Source organism: Lathyrus oleraceus, chromosome 2 (assembly GCF_024323335.1).
Source record: "Lathyrus oleraceus cultivar Zhongwan6 chromosome 2, CAAS_Psat_ZW6_1.0, whole genome shotgun sequence".
NCBI classification, from domain to species: domain Eukaryota; kingdom Viridiplantae; phylum Streptophyta; class Magnoliopsida; order Fabales; family Fabaceae; genus Lathyrus; species Lathyrus oleraceus.
In genome coordinates, this window is record NC_066580.1 from 465567976 (window position 1) to 465590034 (window position 22059).

The following is a 22059-nucleotide window of genomic DNA, read 5'->3' on the forward strand; positions in this document are numbered from 1 at the left end:
TCTCCTTTCTCGTTCAGTTTGTTTCTGAACACCCATCTGGTTCCAATGACATGAGTGCCTCTGGGTTTAGGAACGAGATCCCAGACATCATTCTTGGAGAATTGATCTAACTCTTCTTGCATAGCTGCCACCCAATCGTTATCTTGAAGAGCTTCATCACAGGACGTAGGCTCAATCAGAGACACTAGTCCCAGAGGAATATCTTCAGAAGTTCTGAAGGTAGATCTGGTTCTAACAGGTTCATCTTTGTTTCCCAAAATCAAATCTTCAGATACGTTGCTACGACTCTTGACTTTCCTTGGAATTTCTGGAGATTTAATTTCTTCAGAGTCTGGAGTGACAGTTGCTTCTGGAGTTTTCTCAGATTCTACCAGAGTGATCTCTAAATCTGCAAACTTTTCAACTAGCTTTGACTTTTCAGGGTCAAGCTTATCATCAAATCTAACATGAATTGATTCCTCCACAATTTTGGTTTCTGTGTTGTATACTCTGTAGCCTTTAGAGCGTTCTGAGTATCCTAACATAATACCTTTCTGTGCTTTGGAATCAAACTTGTTCAGATGTTCTTTAGTATTTAATATAAAGCAAATGCATCCAAAAGGATGAAAATATGAGATGTTGGGTTTTCTTCCCTTACACAGTTCATAGGGAGTCTTTTCCAGAATAGGTCTAATAGAGATTCTATTCTGAATATAACACGCTGTATTTACAGCTTCTGCCCAAAAGTGCTTTGCTACATTTGTTTCATTGATCATGGTTCTGGCCATTTCTTGGAGTGTCCTATTCTTCCTCTCTACAACTCCATTTTGTTGTGGAGTTCTAGGGCAGGAGAAATCATGGGATATTCCATTAGAATCAAATAATTCTTCAAAATCTTTATTTTCAAATTCTCCACCATGATCACTTCTGACTCTAACAATTTTAGAGTCAAATTCTTTTTGCACTTTAGAACAGAAACTGGTGAATACAGAGTGAGACTCACTCTTGTGCCTTAGGAATTTTACCCATGTCCAGCGGCTGTAATCATCAACGATTACAAGTCCATACTTCTTTCCATTGACTGATGCTGTTTTCACAGGACCAAATAAGTCAATGTGAAGAAGCTCCAGAGGCTTAGAGGTAGAAACAACATTTTTCTTTTTAAAAGATGTTTTTGAAAACTTTCCTTTCTGACAAGCTTCACACAGAGCATCTGAAGAAAACTTCAGTTTAGGTAAGCCTCTGACTAACTCAAGTTTAGTTAGCTGAGAAAGTTTCCTCATGCTAATGTGGCCTAAGCGTCTATGCCATACCCATTGCTCTTCGTGAACTGACATTAAACATTTAACATTTTGATCTTTTAAATCAGAAAGATTTATTTTATAAATGTTGTTTTTCCTCTTGCCTGTGAAAAGGACAGAGCCATCGTTCTGATTAATGGCTTTACACGTTTTTTGATTAAAGATTACATCATAACCGTTATCACTTAATTGACTTATGGATAACAAGTTATGCATTAATCCTTCTACATAAAGAACATCAGATATAGAGGGAAGAGTACCATTACCAATAGTTCCGGAGCCTCTGATCCTTCCTTTCTGATCTCCTCCGAAGCCTACAAATCCAGCGTCTTTAAGTTCCAGGCTTTGGAACATAGACTTTCTTCCCGTCATATGTCGCGAGCATCCAGAGTCCAGGTACCATGACTGGTGTCTGAACTTTGCTGCATAGGATATCTGCAACATAGATAATCTTATCTTTCGGTACCCAGAATCTCTTGGGTCCTTTTAGATTAGTTTTCCCAGAGTTTCTTACAACTTTGGGTCTTCTAGCATTCTTAAATTTTGTTCTTGTGTGTGTGTGTAATGATATGAAAAAGGAGATTTAAGCTGGTTACTGGTAGAAGTTTTATCAGAATCAGAATCATACCCAATTCCCCTTTTATTATTCTGACTTACTCCATAAATCATGGATGCCATAATACTCCTATCTATTCCACTCTTCAGAAACTTCTGAAAGGCTTCTTCATATTTATAAATAATTTCATTTGAAGTTTGTGGTGCTTGAGACAACGCTTCTTCTAATTTTAAGTTTTTTGTTTTAGCTCCATCTCTTTCTAACGTTAAAGATTTGATTGTATCTTCATGTGCTAGAATTGTTGTCTCAAGTTCACTACATTCTTCAGATTTTGCTTTAAGAAGGCCTTTAATGCTTTTAACTTTTTGTTTTAATTTCTGAAGAGAGGTAAGAGTTTCTGATAAACATGATTCTAAGTCAGATCTAGAAAGTTCAGAAAATACCTCTTCAGATTCTTCATCTGAGCTGCTGGATGTGGTAGCCATAAATGCTACGTTGGCTTGTTCATCAGAGTCAGATTCTGATGATCCTGATTCACTATCGTCCCAGGTGGCCATTAATCCCTTCTTTGTTCTGAAGGCATTTTTCTTGAAGCTTTCTTTCTTAGAGTTATCTTTCTTCAGCTTGGGGCATTCATTTCTATAATGACCTGTTTCTTTACATTCAAAACAGGTAATATCTTTATTAGGTTTACCTTTTGAAGTTGACTCTGATCTATCCCCTCTGGGTCTTGATCTTCTGAAGTTGTTGTTGTTCCTTCTTTTCCAGAGTTGCTTAACTCTTCTGGTTAGTAAGGACAGTTCTTCTTCATCATCAGAGTCTTCAGGTTCAGAGTCGTCAGTATCTGCAGTTTCTGCCTGGAGAGCTTTGGTTCTGTCTGACTTCCGTCTTTCAGGTCTGGACTTCAGCGCCACTGACTTGTTCCTTTTCTGAGGCTCATCCTCCTCTAGTTCTATCTCATGGCTTCTGAGAGAACTAACAAGTTCTTCAAGGCTGATATTGTTCAGATCCTTTGATAACTTCAGAGCAGTAACCATTGGTCTCCATTTCTTTGGCAGACTTCTGACTATCTTCTTAACATGATCTGCAGTCGTGTATCCTTTGTCTAGCACTTTAAGACCTGCAATAAGAGTTTGGAATCTGGAAAACATAGCTTCTATAGCTTCGTCATCTTCCATCTTGAAGGCTTCATATTTCTGGATCAACGCCAGAGCCTTCGTCTCCTTGACTTGGGAGTTTCCTTCATGGGTCATCTTCAGAGAGTCAAGTATATCTTTAGCCGTCTCTCTGTTGGTGATCTTTTCGTATTCGTTGTATGATATAGCATTTAGAAGTATTGTTCTGGCCTTGTGATGATTTTTGAACTCACGTTTCTGATCTTCTGACATTTTGCTTCTGGGAACTTCAGCTCCATTTAAGGTTGGAGGTTTGTATCCATCTGTGACAATGTCCCAGAGGTCAGCATCATAACCCAGAAAGAAACTTTCGATTCTATCTTTCCAGTAATCAAACTTTTCTCCATCAAAAACAGGAGGCTTGGCATTGTAAGAATCTTTCTCATTTGAGTGGGCCATTGTTTTTCTCGCACTGGATCTCTCTACACGGTTAAGTGTTTGATTTGAAAATCAATAACAGAGCCGGAGCTCTGATACCAATTGAAGGTGAGAAAAACAAGAAAGGGGGGTTTGAATTGTTTGAAAAATTAAGCGCTTTTGCAAAATGAAATCACACAATGATTTTATACTGGTTCGCTTATAACACAAAGCTACTCCAGTCCACCCGGCCAAGGTGATTTCGCCTTCAACAAGGACTTAATCCACTAATCTTGAAAGATTACAAACAACCCCTAAGAGAAAAGAAAATCTCTTAGTCCTCTCAAGTCTACAGACTACAAAGAGTCACTTGAGGAAATCAAATAAAAATAGATACAAGATGTGTAATCTAGAGTGCTTCTAAGAAAGCAAATATTACAAACTTAAGAACAAATTTTTCACTTGATAAGCAAAAGCTTAGTGAAAATCTTTGAAGAACAAAGATGTTTTTCTTGAGCGTGATATGATTTCAGTATAGTTTTGGCTAGTGATTTCTTCGTGTCGTTGTTTTTTTTACTGAATGAGATTTCTTCTCTATTTATAGGAGTTGAAGTAAAGTTGAAGTGGCGTTGAATCTGTTGGATATTGAGATGTAGTTACGCCATTCCATTAATAGCTTCTGCAGTAGACTTTTTCACTTAGAAGTGACTACTTACCACAATTAGTATCTTCTCTCTTGGAAGTGGAGATTAACGTCTCTTTCTAATTGAGGAAATCCATTTGCAGAACTTTAACTTGGCTTAAACGTTACTTCATCATGATTAACAATTCTGATTAGAGTCTTTGTGTATCTGGAGAAACTAGCTTCTGATGTTATCTCTTGAAAGTTCAGATGACGCTGATAACTTCAGAATTTACAGAAGGCATTTGTTCAGAGTCAGAGCTTCTAGACTTTACTTCATGTTCAGATGCTTCTGATACTTTGCAATTTTGTCCAGAGTCAGAGCTTCTTGAAACGAGATTCCTCTTTAGATGCTTCTGATACTTGATAACTTGTATCTGATCTTGTTGTGCATCTGATGACATCATCAGATTTGTTTCTTCTTTCTTTAGAACCCTGCACACTTAGAAACTTTTCGTTAGGGTACCATTTTTGGTTTCATCCTTTGTTATCATCAAAATCATGGAATCTGTTGTAGAACAATTTTTGTTCTTACACAATTCATCTAGCTTCTGCAAAGGATAATTGATCCTCATCGGTACAAAATGAGCTGATTTGGCCAATCTATCCACAATCACCCAAATTGAATCGCATCCCTTTGAAGTCTTCGGAAAACCTGTTACAAAATCCATGGAATTACTATCCTATTTCCACTCTGGAATATTCAATGGTTGCATCAGACCCAACGACTTCTGATGTTTGATCTTTGACTTCTGACATGTCAAACAAGCATACACAAATTTGGCAACCTCCTTCTTTATTCATGGCCACCAAAACATCTTCTTCAAATCTTGATACATATTCGTAGCACTAGGATGAATACTCAATCCACTTACGTGACCCTCCTCAAGAATACCCCTCTTAAGTTCGGGTACATCAGAAACACAAATTCTATCTCTGAACATCATCACACCATTTTCATCAACTCGGAAATCGTATCCATTACCTTGGTCGATTAATGTGAGATGATCTATCAAACTCAAATCAGATCTCTGACCTTCTCCGATCTCTTCGAGGATACCACTCGTCAACTTCAACATACCCAACTTCACACTATTAGGAGTTTCTCCACCCACTAACTCATATCTTTGAATTGCTCAATCAGTTCTAACTCTCGAGCCATAAGCATCGACATGTGTAAAAACTTCTAACTCATCGCATCAACTACAATATTAGCTTTACCCGAATGGTAACTCAAATCAAAAACATAACCATTCATAAGTTCAAGTCATCTCCCTTGCCTCATATTCAACTCTTCTCATCGAATAATAATTTCAAACACTTGTGATCACTGAACACTTTTAATTTGGAGCCAAATAGGTAGTGCATCCAAATCTTCAACATGAATACCACTGTTGTCAACCTAAGATCATGCGTAGCGTAATTCCTTTCATGAAATCTCAATTGTCTCTAAGCATAAGCCACAACCTGACCATTTTACATCAACACACCTCCCAGACCCATCTTCGAAGCATCACAATATACAACAAAAGGACTCACTTGGATTCGTCGAAATCAAAAATTTGGAGCAGACATCAACTTCTTCTTAGATTAAATATCCAGACAGATGGGGCGGGGGTTTTGAGATTAAAATATCGCGATTGAGGATGTGGGCCTAAAACATAGCCTCGTCCCGCAAAAAAGTGAGGGTGGGGCGGGGAAAGCCCGCGGGCACTGCACTTTTTAAGCCTAAAAATGCAAAATTTTATGTAAATGCACATGCCCGCAAAAGCCCGCGAAAAAAACGGGATGGAGCGAGGCGGACATATTAGAGGATGAGGGTCTAAATCCTTGGCCCGCCCCGCATTAAAGTGCAGGAAAAACGGACATGCCCAGCGGGCCGAACCCGTTTTACCATCCCTAGTTACAGCTGTAAATTAGGGTCTCAAGGACTGAATCCAATACCAATGAATTATGGTTTCCCCTGTGCTCCATGATGAACACCTAAAAATGAAGAGTTCCAATACAAGCATGACCATCACATGAACCAACCTCTTTTTCATGCTTTGTGTGATCAGGGCCCTTGAATCTATGATCTTGAGTTTTTCAATGCAAATGAATGTACTATGATGTCATGGATATGCAGATGGAATCTTAAATCAAAGGTTAGGTAGAAAAGAAAAAGGGAAAACAAATTTTGGGGTATGACAGGTTTAGATGAGTTCCTAGACTCGAGGTTGGGGATGAACTCCTCTTTCCTATTGTAATTCCATTGTGATATGGCTTTGAATCAAACGAGATTTGAGCATGGAATTTCGCGGGAACCGGATATTAATTCCCACGTACGCCGCCATTGTTTTGACTAGAACCAGAATTATGATTGACTCATGGTGATGATTTCTTGATGCAGACTTCTAATGTTGTTGCATGGGGTGGATATGCAAGATTTATCACTCTAATACTCAAGTCAGTTAAGAGTCCAAAATGAGCGAAGTGAAAGTATGAGATTAAAAAGTGTCTCACGTGTGTCAATTATATATGATGGATAAGTTTAATAGACTTTACATCATTTGGTTTAATACTTTGATTTCATCCGTATTGGACTTTGGGCCGACACATAACAAAAATCCAAACATATATTGTCATCAAAATCCAATTAACGTAATAACATTTCATCAATCCATTACTCTTTCTTTTGATATGTGATATAATATTTAATAGACTTAAATAGTCTTTTGGTCCGTCTAAGTTAGCGATTTTTGATTTTAGTCCCTGTAATTTATTTATTTTTCCTTTAGTCTTTATATTTCACTTTTGTATTGTTTTCCGCTGAAAAATCCGAATGAAAATTCGCAAGAAACATGCGGATTTTGATTTTAGGGACTAAAATCAACCTAAAAGGTGAGATATAGGAACTCAAACTAAAAATAAATAAATTACAGAGACGAAAATAAAAAAACTCGTTAATTTAGATGGACCAACAAATTATTTAAAATTATTTAAGTCTAATAAATATCTTATATAAGCAAAACTCTCGTATAGTTGAATAGATGTTTAATTTCATTAATATTTAAAAGAATATAGTTAATTTATATAGATGAATTAACTATAATTATTCAAGTATGATTTTTTAGTGTGAATTTATTTTATTTTTTTACTCAAGATTTTACTGTAAATTGAATTAACCGAGATGTGTAAAAAAGAGAGGTATTGTTCAATTATTTTATTAATATCCACTAACGGTGGATTGTTATAATCAAGTAATGCGACTCGTCATAAACATGCCGTTTTTTATACTTATATTTTTTAGTACATCACTATCTTTAAATTAACACGACCATTTTTATTTTCTTTGTTTGAAAGTTAAATATGGCCCTGGCAACTCATGATTTTGACATGTTATCACTACTCACCAACCACTCAATTTGTTCTTTAGTCTTCAAATTTCTAATAAACGTTGTTGCATGTTTTTGTCATCACTATGATTATATAGTAAAAAAAATAGTAATACCACAAATTTTATAACTTTGCCAAAATTTGGTGCTTATTGCCAACGTTTTAGTAATCATTAAGTTGGAGGAATTCTAAAGCAAAGAAGACTATATTGTGTAAACAAACAAGTTAGCCACATTTTAAAGGAACAAACTCTATGATCATTTAGTTTGAATGCATTGAATTTGTAAATGAAGCAACCCACCAACAACTTTTGATGTTGATAGTTGCTACCTAATATCATATATGGTTGAAGTTTGGTGTTACATTGTCGTGAAAATTATGGTTGGTTTGTGTTTTTTTTTTATGTTGGTAATTCAATAGAGAGAAAATAAAATATCTTGTTATTTGGAGCAATTTGATTCAATGTAGTAACAAAACTTGTAGCTGGTGATGCATGAGTAAAACCTGCCATTAAGACGAGTGTCACTCTCATTGAGATTGACATTTGACATTAAAATTGCTTTAGAAAAAAAAAAGACAAATTATAATTTGATGTTTGGAATTGTCACATGTGGAATTCATGACATAAGGAAAATCACCGACCTTGACATAATATATTATATTCATACAATCAAAAAATATGAAAATCATGTCTTGCATTTAAAATCCAATAAATTTGTTTTAAATTGTTTTTTTTAAAAAACATAAATATGAATACAAACAATTTCCTCGAGTTCTTATAACAAAATAAAGTTATTTTTTCATTTATCAAATAATTAATATATTTAATCAAAATATAAATTGGAAATATTAGTTACTCAATAAATTTAAATAAAAAATATTTTTTTATTATAAAAATCATATAATATGTTATAATTTTAGTGATTTAATTCAATTTCATAAAATTAATCTTAAAGGCGAAGGTTATTCTTACTCATAAACTTATCATTTAGATCATTTATCTATTTAATATAAAATTCAACCGGACATCTAAAATGTGACACGTGTGATATGAAAATACAAGTAAATGGTGAGTGATTTAAATGAGTTTGGACTCTCAATAGGTGTATTTTTTTATCTGAATTAAGAGTATCATGCCATCGAGGAGAAACTAAATATTTCAACTATATTGGTTTTCAAATATGCCTATGACCATAGCTCATAAATAAAATATTAAAATAAAAAAAATATGTACAAGAGGACACCAAATCAAAATCCTAAGAAAAGAATAGAAAAATAAAATCCTGCTAAGAAAAACGATACCAATGGAGACTCAACTTGGCCATTAGGAACTCATCTTTAATGAAATGAGGTATATAATCCCACCAAAGTAAAGAGTTCGTAAAGAGTTCACGAAGTAACCAAATTTGGCAAACTTATCCGCATAAGCATTACCTTATCTATGTATACGAGATCAAATCATATTCAAATCCAAAATATTGTTACTCCACCTATTACGCAAATCCCAAAGAACAATATCCTTGTTCATAAAGGCCATAATCGTAACTTGCGAATAACTCTCGATCGAAATAGTATTCCAACCTTTTTTGACAGAAACCTCCATTGCAATAATAATAGTAGTTAATTCCACATGCAAAACCGGGGAGTGGTGAAGGTTTGAGGCAAACCTTCCTAAAAAAATCAGCAAAATAATAACGAAATATAATATCGCCTCACACGATGTACTGGTACCCACCATCGAACCATCTGTGTTAGCTTTAACCCAGGAAATGACATGAGACTTCTGAGGAACCATAAAGATCTTTGGAGCAGACTAATGATGTTGTGTCAGCCGAAGATTTTGTAGAATTGAAAGGTCTTCTTGTGCACCTACAGTGTGGCCTTTTGAAATCTTTGCACTAGTAGCAATGGAACTATGAGTTTTCATCTTAGAAGCATGCAATGTTACATGAACCTTGTTATATCTATTAATAGTACGGGTGGTCCAAATAGAATGGAAAAATGATTAACTACTGTTGTGGCTATATTTTGGATATCCATACTCTAAGAATCTCTAGAGCTATGAAAAATAGAAAAAATAAAAGAACAGTAAAAAAATAATCTCAAACAGATCCCCAAGCCAATTCCAAATATCCACAACAAAGTTGTATTAGAGGAAAATATGAGAAGTTATCTCTTGGCTTCCGTACAAAGCATACACACCAAAACCATAACGCAATCCCTCTTTTGAGGATTATCATTACTAGGTAATTTTTTGTGCAGCACCCTTCAAACCACAAAAGAATGAGAAGGCATAATATAATTGTGCCATACATGCATCGACCAAAAATCCTGAACTTGAGGGAACAGAAACTGATAGGCTTGTTTCGTATAGAGGTTACCATCCTTAGAATGTCTCAACACAAAGCGATTAACTAGTGACAACCTCTGAATGATAACAACTGAGATAGAAACAGTTATATCAGGGTGGCGCTCAACGATAACATATGGGATTCTCCATGCGAAATTATCCAATAAATCTGAGACTTTTGACTTAAGCATATGATGAGCATTAGCAGAATGTTCAATAAATCAACCAAAGGAACTCCAAGCCAATTAACATTCCAATAAGAGACGTTGTCCTTGTTACCGATACACCACATCAAGTTATTTTTAATAATGTCAAAGTACCCTTTTATACCATACTAAATAGAAGACTTTATGTACGAATGAATATGATTCTCGTCCTTTAAGTAACGAGATCTACACATAACCGCCCATTAATCATTACTAAACATGAATTTCTAACAAAGATGCAACATGAGTGACTCATCAATATTCGAAAGCGGTCTCAACTCTATACCTCCTTATTCATAAGACCGAAAAACTTGTTTCCAATAAACCATACATATCTTACGAGTCATAACATCTCCCCTCCACACGAATTTTCAAACCCAAGAATCCAAATTTATAATATTCTTAGACCATAAGTAAATATGAAAATAATAAATGAGCATACCATGAATAATTGATCAAACTAATTAGACCTTTCCCTTGATTGACAACAGAGATCCCTTCCAAGTTCTCAATTTTATTTTGATTCTGTCATCCAACCCTTGAAAATGACTAGCTTTGGGTTTCTTCATAAAAATGGGACAACCGAGATAATTAAACGGAATAACCCCCATGTTAAAACCAAGAAGACTCGCCAACTAAATAGTACGAGTATTAGCAATTGAAAATATGAAGCATCATTTTTTACTATTTGCCTTAAGGCATCACCATAATCTTTAAAAATACGAAGCACGCTGCTAATAATTTTCTTGGAGCCCTTGTAAAATATCATAATATTATCCGCATAAAGAACATGAGATGGAATCACCACTCCCCAGCAAAACAACATCGGCCATAATCACTCCTCGATAGGTGCATTGTCTGCAACTATACTTGCACTCAAATAAGAGTTATTAGATTGAAAGAAGTCATTTTCTATTTCCTTACATGATTTAACCTTATACAAATTAAATTAATCATTTTAAAAAACATGTCATAATATTATTGACATTATTTTTTTATATATCCATTACAATATGTTGAATAAAAATATTTTTAAAATTTTTTTTTCTAAAGAGCTAAAAATTAATATATTTTTAATATTTTTAAAAATTTTCATAATAAATAAATATATTTTTTATTTAGTCTAAATATTTTTATGTTTTTTCTAAATTAATCCTCTCTCACTCACAAATAAACTCTATTTTAACAAACACTGACTTTAGAACATGAAGTTATGCACGTAGGATGTGTCAAACACAACGTTAAGTCTTTAATAGATGTACAGTTTTTTTTAATTGAATAGGGTTAAAAGCAATGTTTTAAAACTCAGATTGAGTTGTTCAATTGGAATTATATGATCAGAAACCAATAGTGTGAACGACTAGTCACATCAATAAATTGGATATGCAAAGGCGCCGATGTAAACCAATGTGAATTGACCAATATTTCATTAAACTAGTGATTCCCTAAACCTATTTAAACCAGATAGAAAAGGTACATCAATATTTTTTTTAAAGGAAATATTTGCACATAAAAGGCTTGGATTGTGATGTTGGACTTCTGATAGGTGATGCAATCTTTGGTGTTGTGGAGCATGGAGGTGGACCTGCAAGGCTAGAACTCTAAATTCCAAGTCAATTAATGAGTCCAAAAAGGGGTAGAGTGAAGTATGAAAAGTACGCGTGTATCTATGGGATAATATGTGGGTCTCCTTTATTGAGTTTTTGGCTGGTCCAAAATAGTTTCCTTTGAGACTTGTCGCGAGGTGTAAAGTGAGGAGTATTTTGAATTTGTGATGGCCTCGAGAGTTTGGCCGACCGTTAATAGCTGAGAAGAACTCCAAATCCAGTCACAAAGGCAGTGGGAGACAGGTGCATTAAATATTAGTCATGTCATCGTGTCGCTTTGTACAATTCAACACGTGTGACTTATCACTTTGCATGTTATGGTATTCGAGTGTACTTGAGTGCCATTGTATTTCTAATGAATAAATATAACTGTTGCTTTCCATCTGCCCTTCATCCTACAACTTGGATCATCGATTACTTTGGTTTTTTCCCTTATATAAATGTGTTTTTGGCTTCCAATAGACCTTTTCGTTCACATTACCATATGTAACTTGCTGCCATCTTGTAATATCATTTCTCTTGCAAATAGTGACGAACTTTAGACTTCTCGTAGCCTCGTTGATTTAGGACTTGTAGTTTTGAGCCACTGAGTCCTTTCGAGTTTCCTATTTTATTGTGTGTTTTTGGTTCGGGGTAGATGGGGGAGGGGAAGGAATATTTCTAATTAAATGTGTTTGGTTCAAATTTTATGAGGTGAGAGGAATGGAAGGGAGCAAAATCCCTCAAAAACACATTTTTTGTGTCCCCTGAACGGAGGGGATTTGGAGGGAAGGGGAAGGAATCTGAACTTTGATATTTAAAAAATTATTATATTTATTAAAATATCCTCAGTTTTATTTTAATATTTTAAAATTATTCATTTTCTTTCGTGTTATTGCTTCTCTTTTGTAAGGTTTTTATTTGTTGCTTCCATCAATTTATTATAATTGTTCTCCACCTTCAAATTATTTTCTTATTTTTGTTATTTAATATAAATTATAATCACTTTCTTTTTATATTTTATATTTTTATATTTATTGATGTTATTTTTTTCTATTTTTGTTGTCCTATTATATTTTTCATATCAAATTTTAAATCATTTATTTTATTATTTTGTCTATTACATAACAATTTAAAAATTGTTATCAACACATAGTTTAATTTGTGTCGAAAATTATATTGTGAATCAGTATATTCAATTTTTTTTAACATTAGGTAGTAAGTTATAACTTTTTTAATCACTCAATAATATAATTTTTGTGTTTAATTATTTATGCATATATTATTACCCAAAAAAAATATTTATGAATTTTTCAGTTTTTGAATATCATATGCCTTATATAAGATCATAAGGATTAAAATGTAAATTATTAATAAAATTTCTCTCCTCCCCTTGTGAACCAAACATATTTTTAATTTAAATCTCTCCCCTCCCTTTTTTTTGAACTAAATATATAATTAAAAAAATCCCTCATCTCCCCTCCACTTCCCTTCCCTTCATTAAAATCTCTCCCCTCTTCTCCCCCTCATTCGAACCAAACAGACCCTTGCTTATGCATTTTTCCACTTCCTTTCTTTTGTTCATGTATTTTTATGTCTACTTATTTATATATTGAATCTTTCCTCTCATTTTAATGGCCAACTTGGAAATGTTCCTGTAAATGTGTTTAATTAACAGACGGTGAAGGTTTTTTATCATCGTCTAAGGTTGACCACTTAGACCTTTGGAGATTTTTTATGGCAACCCTTTATAGGTTAATCCTTATGTGCATGACCAAAATATCCTCAGGGGAAGTCCTAGGTCTGGTTTGGATTTTTTCTAAGAATGATAGTGATCCTAACGCAAGGGAAGCCACTACTCGCATTACCTATCTTGCTCGAGCTTATTCGAATTTGGGCGTTGCTTTGGCTGCCCAAGAAGAGTGTTTGGAAAATTGTTATCTTAGACCCATTGGAGAAACAGTTGAATAGGTTTGCATCAATACAAAGGCTAGTGTTACACTGAATTTTATAACATTTCTTCCAATCCTAACAACAATTTGTTTTTCCATGACAGTCAGGCAATTATGGTACGCCGAGAAGACCGGGTGGAGACACTAGGCGCTACTCAATATCAATGAGTAGATTTGGAGTTATGGGGTATATCTTCCATCTTTACCAATTTCCTTAGCATTAAAGGTGCCTATGTGGATGTGAGTCCCTCATTAGTCTAGTTTGTTTCTCCCATTGATGACGACAAAAGGATCTGCAGCATGTTCAGGGGGTGTTTCATCTCTTTCTACGAGTGTTTGTTCTACAAGCTAAAACTAAGAATCCTTTTCACTAATTTTTATAATAGGGTGCTTGAGCATTTACATATTTCTCATTCTCATCTACACCATGTTGCTCGGGCCTTCGTCAAGATGTTCCAATATAGGCATGAGTACAAGGGGCAAGAGGGTTATGCTTCAGTGAACCTCTATTTCTATATTTTCATGGTCTATCGTACCTCAATAAAAGGGTGTTGGACATGTGACTCTATACACAATGGGGGTGAGTTCTAGAGGTTTGAAAAAGTTTGGTTGAAAATAAAATCATTTTGTAAATCAGAGTTTGAAAACATTTTTTAAAATAAGCGATTAAATAAGTAGTTGAAAACCAAATGAAATAAAATTATTGGAAACTAAAGAAGATAAGCGAGAAATAAAAACACCAAATAATTATACATATTCGTCCTAAAATGACCTACTATTATCCCCAAGAATTAATCTTGAGAGTATCTACTAAACTCTAGAGCTTTTAGAAGGATGTGCCCATTAATCCCCTTACACAAGGAACTGAAGTTTTAAGGCTAATAAGGTCTATAGTGGCTATCCTCCAAACCCAACAGATATTTTCTAAGGGCTGATCTCGAACCAATAAGGAGTTCTAAGTTGGCTATCCTCCAAACTAAATTGGGATTAAGATAGGCCGACCATGGACCAAGGTGAGATTTTATACAGGGTGATCTTGAAACAACTGAGTTCTTATATCAGGATAAACTCAGGAACCAAGTGAGATTTTAGTCGGGATGATCTCAAACTGATAGAGATTTTAACCGAGATGAGCTCAAGAACTATTTTGGAGGTTTTACTGGTTGATCTTCAAAAACCAAGAGAGATTTTTCTTCAAGATGAAACTCACGAAACAAATAGAGAATTCCTAAGCAACCCTCCAATACAAACAAGAGCTTTTACTAGTTTAGCTCACAACCAAACAATAACTTCTTATAGAAGAAATATTTACTCAAGAGATGATTATACTCTTGGTAAACAATTTCCCCTCACCCAAAATAATAATCCTCACTTAGACTTAAGAATACTCTCGAAGCACTATGATCAAACATATGTGAGAAAAATTAGAGATTTAGATAAACTATGAGAGAAATGAAAGTGAGATTAAAACTTGTTTTCTGGATGTGAAAAAAAGGTAGAAAAACTCTTTATTTATAGGTCAATGCATGATATAAATTTGGAAACAATCCATGGGACAAATAAATGCTATAATCGATTAGGCTAATCATTTATAGACCTTAAGTAATTTATTGTTAAGGCAACAAATGAAAGGTTTTGATATATAACAGTTACCAATCATTAAGAGATTATCCCAATTAATTTTAGACTCAACCAAGCAACATATAATCTATTAGGTTAATATTTTAATGGACTATTTACTTAAAAAGTTCTTCCAATCAATTAGACACTCCCCTAAATAATTGGCTAGGCCATACAACATTTTATGGTGGTTTAAGTAAAATATGTGAGGTTTCTCAAATGTTTTTAGTGTGTGTGTGATTTAGCCATAGTATTTTCAGAAATACCCTTGGTTCTTTACAAAACATTGGTCACTCAGACGGACACGACCAGACGAACCTTCACGTCTCTTCTCTTTCACAACTCTTAAGCTTTAAGTCTTGACATTATTATCTTTGAGTTTAACATCACACAAGAACCTTGAACCTTCTTAATGAGGCTTGAGATACTTCATGTTGATTACCATAATCTGAGAGTTGAGAGGTTAAACTATTGTTGATCCTTTAAACATTCACTTGAACATCATTTAACTACAATGTTGACTTCAAAGACATAACTGGATCTTGAAGAACATTTTCTAGAGGATAACTTTATGAACCATCTTAAGCATATTTGACCACTTAGGCTATATTCACCAGATAAAGACTTCACTAGAAATCATTTGATATCAAGTGTTGTCATCATCAAGATTAAACAGTTATTGCTCAGTTGAATTGCAAATTTTACGATCCATAAGCTTCATCACCTTGGATCATCTAGACAATAATTGCAAGCACATAGATCCACAAGGGAGACGTGGCCAAGGACTAGTTCCTTTGTTCCAGGCCAATTAAACTTGTAATGTCTACATCAACAATTAGAAATACTTCAAGGATCATTACAACCTAGTGACTCTGCTTTCCACAACTGCCCATTTTGAGTTCTATTGGGTTTCGATTCATAATTCTGCCTCTTTGGCCGCTTGTGGTCCGTTGCGAGCTAATTGCATACATAGGATTAAGAGGTGTTGGTATCCATATCATCTTGATCATGATTCCAACACTTACTACATACTTTATGACTCTCTCACAACCTCTGAATGGTCAATGAAGGCCAATTTGTTAGCTTACAAGAACCAACCGAATGCTAAAGATGGATCTGACACTTCTTCCCCAGATCAATAGGAGTGGTTCATTAACACTTGGTGGTGGTGGATATGGGCCTTCTCTCAAGATAGGAAAGAGATCTTTAGTAAGAAAGTTTGTATGCCTCAGAATAACATCAACTTTGTTATTCTTTTAACATTCCATTAATGTGCCTTATATTGGCTTTTAGATAATATGGGGTCATCACGATGGGGCTTGATCAAGAAAAGAAAGGATTGAGGTATTGTCATATCCAATTTTCCCCCTCCTAGTTCGTGTAGCCCCCTTTTGGCGCTCGACTTTAACCTGTAAAAGATGGAGGACTGCATTCAGAGGTAAATCCTTTGTCCTAAAAAAGTGTAGCAAGAAAAATAATGATCGGTCGTCTAACTTGATCAGGAATGGTAAGAAGAATCGACGTAAAGGTTCGATTCAAGAAGAAGGTCTGAAGAAGAATCTAAACAAGAAGTTAAATATTCTAAAAGGAAAACTTAAAGAGTGGAACAAAAGTTGTTTCCAACGTGCAAGAAAATGTGAAGAAAGCTGATGAGAATCTACAGTCTTCCATTGTTATTCAAGGCAACTCTGGCTACCTTCGATTGCAAGAAAATGAAGCTCAACTCAATCTAAATGAAGTCCTTAATATCTAAGAATATTTTTGGAGGGAGAATGACAAAATCAATGGGTGCATCAATGGGGATAGAAAACAAATATGTTATTATCAGGCCTGAGAGATAATATCTTTACAGTCTTTGTGTTGGGTCCACATGTGCATGAACTTGAATTGAAAGATGAACTTTATATCATTACACATGAAGCTCAAAAGGAGGGCGTAATGATCATATTTATTCCTAATAAGAGTATAATAGGATGTTGAAAAGCAGGTGTCAATCCATTTTGAGCTACCGCAGATATGTTGTTATCAAAAGGGCTACCAACTTGATATATTCTTTAACCATTAATGATATTGTTGCAACTGACATGAAAACTATTTAAAATCATATCCTCAATCATTACACAAACCTTTTTAACAAAATTGATGTTTTACATGACAATGGGATTGTGAATGATATTATTCCTAACTTGGTCTCGGATCAATCAAACAGGCTCCTGATCCTTATTCCCACAGATTTGGAAATCAAATAAGTTGTCCTGAACGTGAAAAGAGATAGTGCACATGGGTTTGATGGCTTTGGATCAATCTTCTTCTAAAAATGTTGGGACATCATTGGTCAGGATGTTATTAATGTTGTGATTCAATTCTTCAAAAATGATTAGTTAATGCCCCATTACAATTCCAAAACCATAGTGCTCATCCAAAAAATCAAAGATGCAAGCATTATGGACTATTACATACCAATTTCTCTTGTCAGCTTTAAGCACAAGATCCTTACAAAGATTCTTGCTGAAAGACTGACTTGCTTGCTTCCCAAGATAATCTCAAAGGAACAAAATGGTTGCATCCATGGTAGGAAGATCAGTGATTGCATATGTCTTGCCTCTGAAGCTACAAAATTGCTTAACAAGAAGGCTTATGCTGGGAATGTGGCTCTTAAAATTGATATTTCTAAGGCCTTTGAAGTCGGCTTACAATTTCTATCAGGGTCATTCTAACAATACTAAATGGAGTAAGATGACATGGAACAATTCTATCCCTCAGTCTAAATCTATTATCCTTTGGAGAATTGTGCATAATGATATACCAACTAAAGAAATTATTCACGAAAGGGGCATCATTTTTCCTTCTCAATGTTGTATGTGTCATAATCATGAATAAACCACTACTCACTTGTTCTTCCACTGCAAATTTTCCCTCAAAATTTGGAATTGGCTTTCAAATAGTTTTAACTTACAAATCGCCATTTTTAGCCTTGAAGACTGTTGGAAAGTAATAGATAGTGGATGGTCTCCTCAATGCAAGATAGTCATCATGGCCAGAATTCAAATTTGCATAGAAGAAATATGGTTTGCTAGAAACAATTCAAGATTTGAAGATGTTGTGGACTAGAAGAGTTGCACCAGGAAAATTGCTAACTTGATAAACTTGATCAAGTGCTTAGGTCCATTAACCATGATTGGCTTCACAACCCTCAAGAATTTCAATATCAGAATCAATCCTCCTAAGATGAAGAGGGATATTGATGTTTTATGGAATACAACTTCAATTGGCTGGATCAAAGGTAACACTGATGATGTTGCTATGAGGACTCATTCTCTTTGTGCTTGTGTCCCTATGTTTAGATATGTTAATGGTGATCATGTTGGTTCTTTCTCATACTTTATTGAAGATGGTAATGCATTAGTTATTGAATTCATTGGTGCTATCATGGCAATGGAGGTAGCTATCGACAAGAATTTGGACAACATTTGGATTGAAACAAACTCCTTTATTGTTGCTAGAGCTCTTTACAATATAAATCGTGTCCCTTGGTCTATCAAAAGTCGCTGGTTAAACTAGTTACATAGAATGAGGAATTTTGGTCTTAGGATAACACACATCTACAGGGAAGGAAACATTTGTGTTGATATTCTTGCTAGTCTAGGCCTAAAGAATAGAAATACAACTTGATAAAATTATGTTGTTAGAGAGGCTAAGGATGATTTCTTGAACAACAAGTTTGGTTTTCCCAAGCTTAGATTGATGTCTCTTTGAGGGGTTTTGATTTTGGTCCCCCCTTTTTCTGTTTTTATTTTTTCTTTCTTTTACAATGAATTTCTTGGTGTTCCAAAAAAATCATTGCATTTCTAAATCCACTTTTTTGGTCGTTTGTTTTTTTTTTCTTCGGGATTTTAGTCCCCCGTCTCATTTTAGTGTCGTCTTTTATGATATGGCAGATAAAGTGATGATGTCTCATTTTTAATTAATTTTTATTATAATAATAATTTTAATTTTTTTATTTAAATAAAAAAGTTTAATACTCTAAATTAAAATAATTAAAATAATTAAAATATCTTATTTAAATAAAAAAATTAATAGTCTAAATTAAATAAGGATTAATTTTTAATTTATTTATATTTTTTTAAAGAAATAACTTTTCAATTATTTATCAAAAATTGAAATTAATTAATTATAATTTTAAAATTTTAAAATTTGGCAAAGCATGGATTTGAACACAAATCTTTTTGTGTAAGGAAAGCATTTGGTGACAAATTATAAATGGCGTGGAAATTGAATTATGCCATATAAATTAAGACACATCATTACTTCACCTGCCATGTCATAAAAGATAACACTAAAATGAGATGAGAGACTAAAATTCTAAGAAAGCAAAGCCGAAACATTAAAAAATCGAATTTTAAAGGAAGAACTAAAACTAAAAGAGAAATAAGAGACAAAAGTTTGCAATTAAGTCAAATATTAATTTTGCACTAAAATTATAATGATACAATAAAATGTTAAATTATTTACTAGTTAATGCATTTGAAAAAAAAAATCCTATTATTAAATTGGATGATATTATTTTTAAAAAAAATATTAAATAGATTGATAAAACATTTCTTCCCTCAATTTTACTTAATTCACAGAGTTAGTCTCCCTATTTAAATTCAAACAGTTCTTTTTATCTTTCTTTCATATTTTTACATTAAAAATTGATGAGGTATTTATTTTTTTAAAATATGTTTTTTTTATTTATAAGATTTCACAAAAGATTTTTGAATAATAATTTATCATATGACATGTTATTTAAAAATGAAAATATAATTAATTTTAAGTATAAAAATGTGAAAGATGACTAAAATAATTTAAATTTAAAATAAAAAGATTAATTTTGTGAATATATCAAAATCGTAATTAAATCTATCGGTTTAATATGCAATTTAGATCAATTTTAAAATTTAATTTTAATTTAGTTTTGAATGAAAAATTATTAGATAGTCTTAAATAGTCAATGGATTAATGTAAATTAGCGTATTTTTTATTTTTGTATTTATATTTTTTTATAAAGTTTTTAAATATTAAATTCTATTTGATTTTAATTTTTAAAATTAAAATTTACGTAAAAGTAGATAGATTTCTATGGATTTTTTTATAGATGTTTTTAGATTTTAACTTTAGACAAAAATAAAAGGAATTTAATATTCATGAATTATTTCAAAAAAAATAATTCAGAAACATAAAAATAAAAAACATGTCAATTTACCTTAATCAATTGACTATTCATGCCTATTAAATATATTATGTGATCTAATTCAATTTAATATAGTTAATTTTATAATGATTTTTGGATATATCAAAATTATAATTATAATACTATTATTATTAATATTATAAAAACATGATAAAATAAAAATTATGAAATATAATATATTAAAATTTTATATTATGAGATGATAATAATCTATTATATTGAAAACATGTGAAATAATAAAAAAAAGGTAAAATTAAACTAAAACGTAATAGTACAAAATTAAAAACTAATAAATATTAAGTTAATGTAATATATGATATACCATATTGATGATAAAAATGAAGGAAAAAATTTTATACACAGTTTGAACATGAAAAATAAAATTCAAAATGTGATTCAAACTGATTAAAAAACATTTAAATTATTTAATAATATTCAATTTTATATAATTTATGACTTTACTTGAATAGATTTAAATTTGAACTCCCCTTCTTTCTCCTTATCAAGATAAGCTTATCAAAACCACTCTTTATTTATTTTGTTATTTTTATATCTATTAAACAATGTATGTAGTTAATTTTATATAAAATACTTAAAACTATAATAAAAAAATAGTCTTAATAATCAATATTTTTAAGAATTTAATTGAAATGCACTGACATTCTAAATATACTTTGATTTTTATAATCACAAATAAAGTAACACAAACGGATGATTACGATGTATTGACCGTATAATTAATCTCTATTTTTAAATGATTTATAATTTGAAACAATTTTCTTAAAAGTAATTCATAATTTAAAATGTATACAAATATGGAAAACAGATATAGACAAGAAATAGTTCATCCATTTGGGTAGTTGACCCCTACTTTATCTTTACAAGATTTGGTTTTCAAGCATTTTAATTAAATAAGTAAAGTATATTGTATATACTATTTCTCCTAATTTTAGGAAAACATTATCGTAAATTAGGAAAACGAAAAATAAAAAGAAAAAGAAAAAGGTCATTTCCATAATTGAGGAATTATGTAAAAGTAAGTATGTCATAGCATAGTACAACTTACAGCTAGAAAACAAAATGAAAAAAAAAAAGACAACAAAATTTTCCAATGATAGCTTTGTATAAGAAGAGAAAAAAACAACTTTTCATGTAAATTACTTATTTTGTTTTAAGATAACTGATTTAATCTACCATTTCACATCCATAAAAAAAATTGTATAAAGTTCTATTTGTTATTGATAATAAAAATAATTTTGATATTTAGCAATTTAGAAATTCAAAATTTCAAGATTTTAAAAAATATATATAAATTCTTGTATATATTTTTTTATAAATTATATGTTCTCTATGTATAATTATAAAGATTAGCAATGTGCAATGTTTATTGGTCAAAAACAATTTTTTTAACCGAGAAATGTATATTTTTTAAATTATATTTTTATAATAAGTTGTAATAAAGGTATTAATTTTTTATAATTAATTAGTTTAAAATAAAAGATTGTTTTGGAAAAAATAATTTATAACAAACATATTTTAATTGAAAGAAAATAAATATTTTTATCATACATACATTGGAGTATTTGTTTTTACCAGAAACACAAAATGTCCATATAATATTGATTAAATAATTAATTAAAAATTACTTATATTAATTAAAAATTAAAAGAGATTATATTTATATAAG

At 32.2% G+C, this 22059-nt stretch overlaps 1 protein-coding gene across 1 annotated transcript; it reads left to right on the forward strand.

The window, feature by feature from the left end:
- Window positions 1-18313: 18313 nt before the first annotated feature.
- On the forward strand, window positions 18314-18700 carry LOC127123749 (uncharacterized). Its single transcript, XM_051053950.1, has one exon. The coding sequence runs from the start codon at window positions 18314-18316 to the stop codon at window positions 18698-18700; it is 387 nt and encodes a 128-aa protein (XP_050909907.1).
- The last annotated feature ends 3359 nt before the right edge of the window (window positions 18701-22059 follow it).

Excerpts from the sequence above, each read along its gene's own strand:
- LOC127123749 (XM_051053950.1), top strand. The coding sequence starts at position 18,314 with ATGATTGGCTTCACAACCCTCAAGAATTTCAATATCAGAATCAATCCT.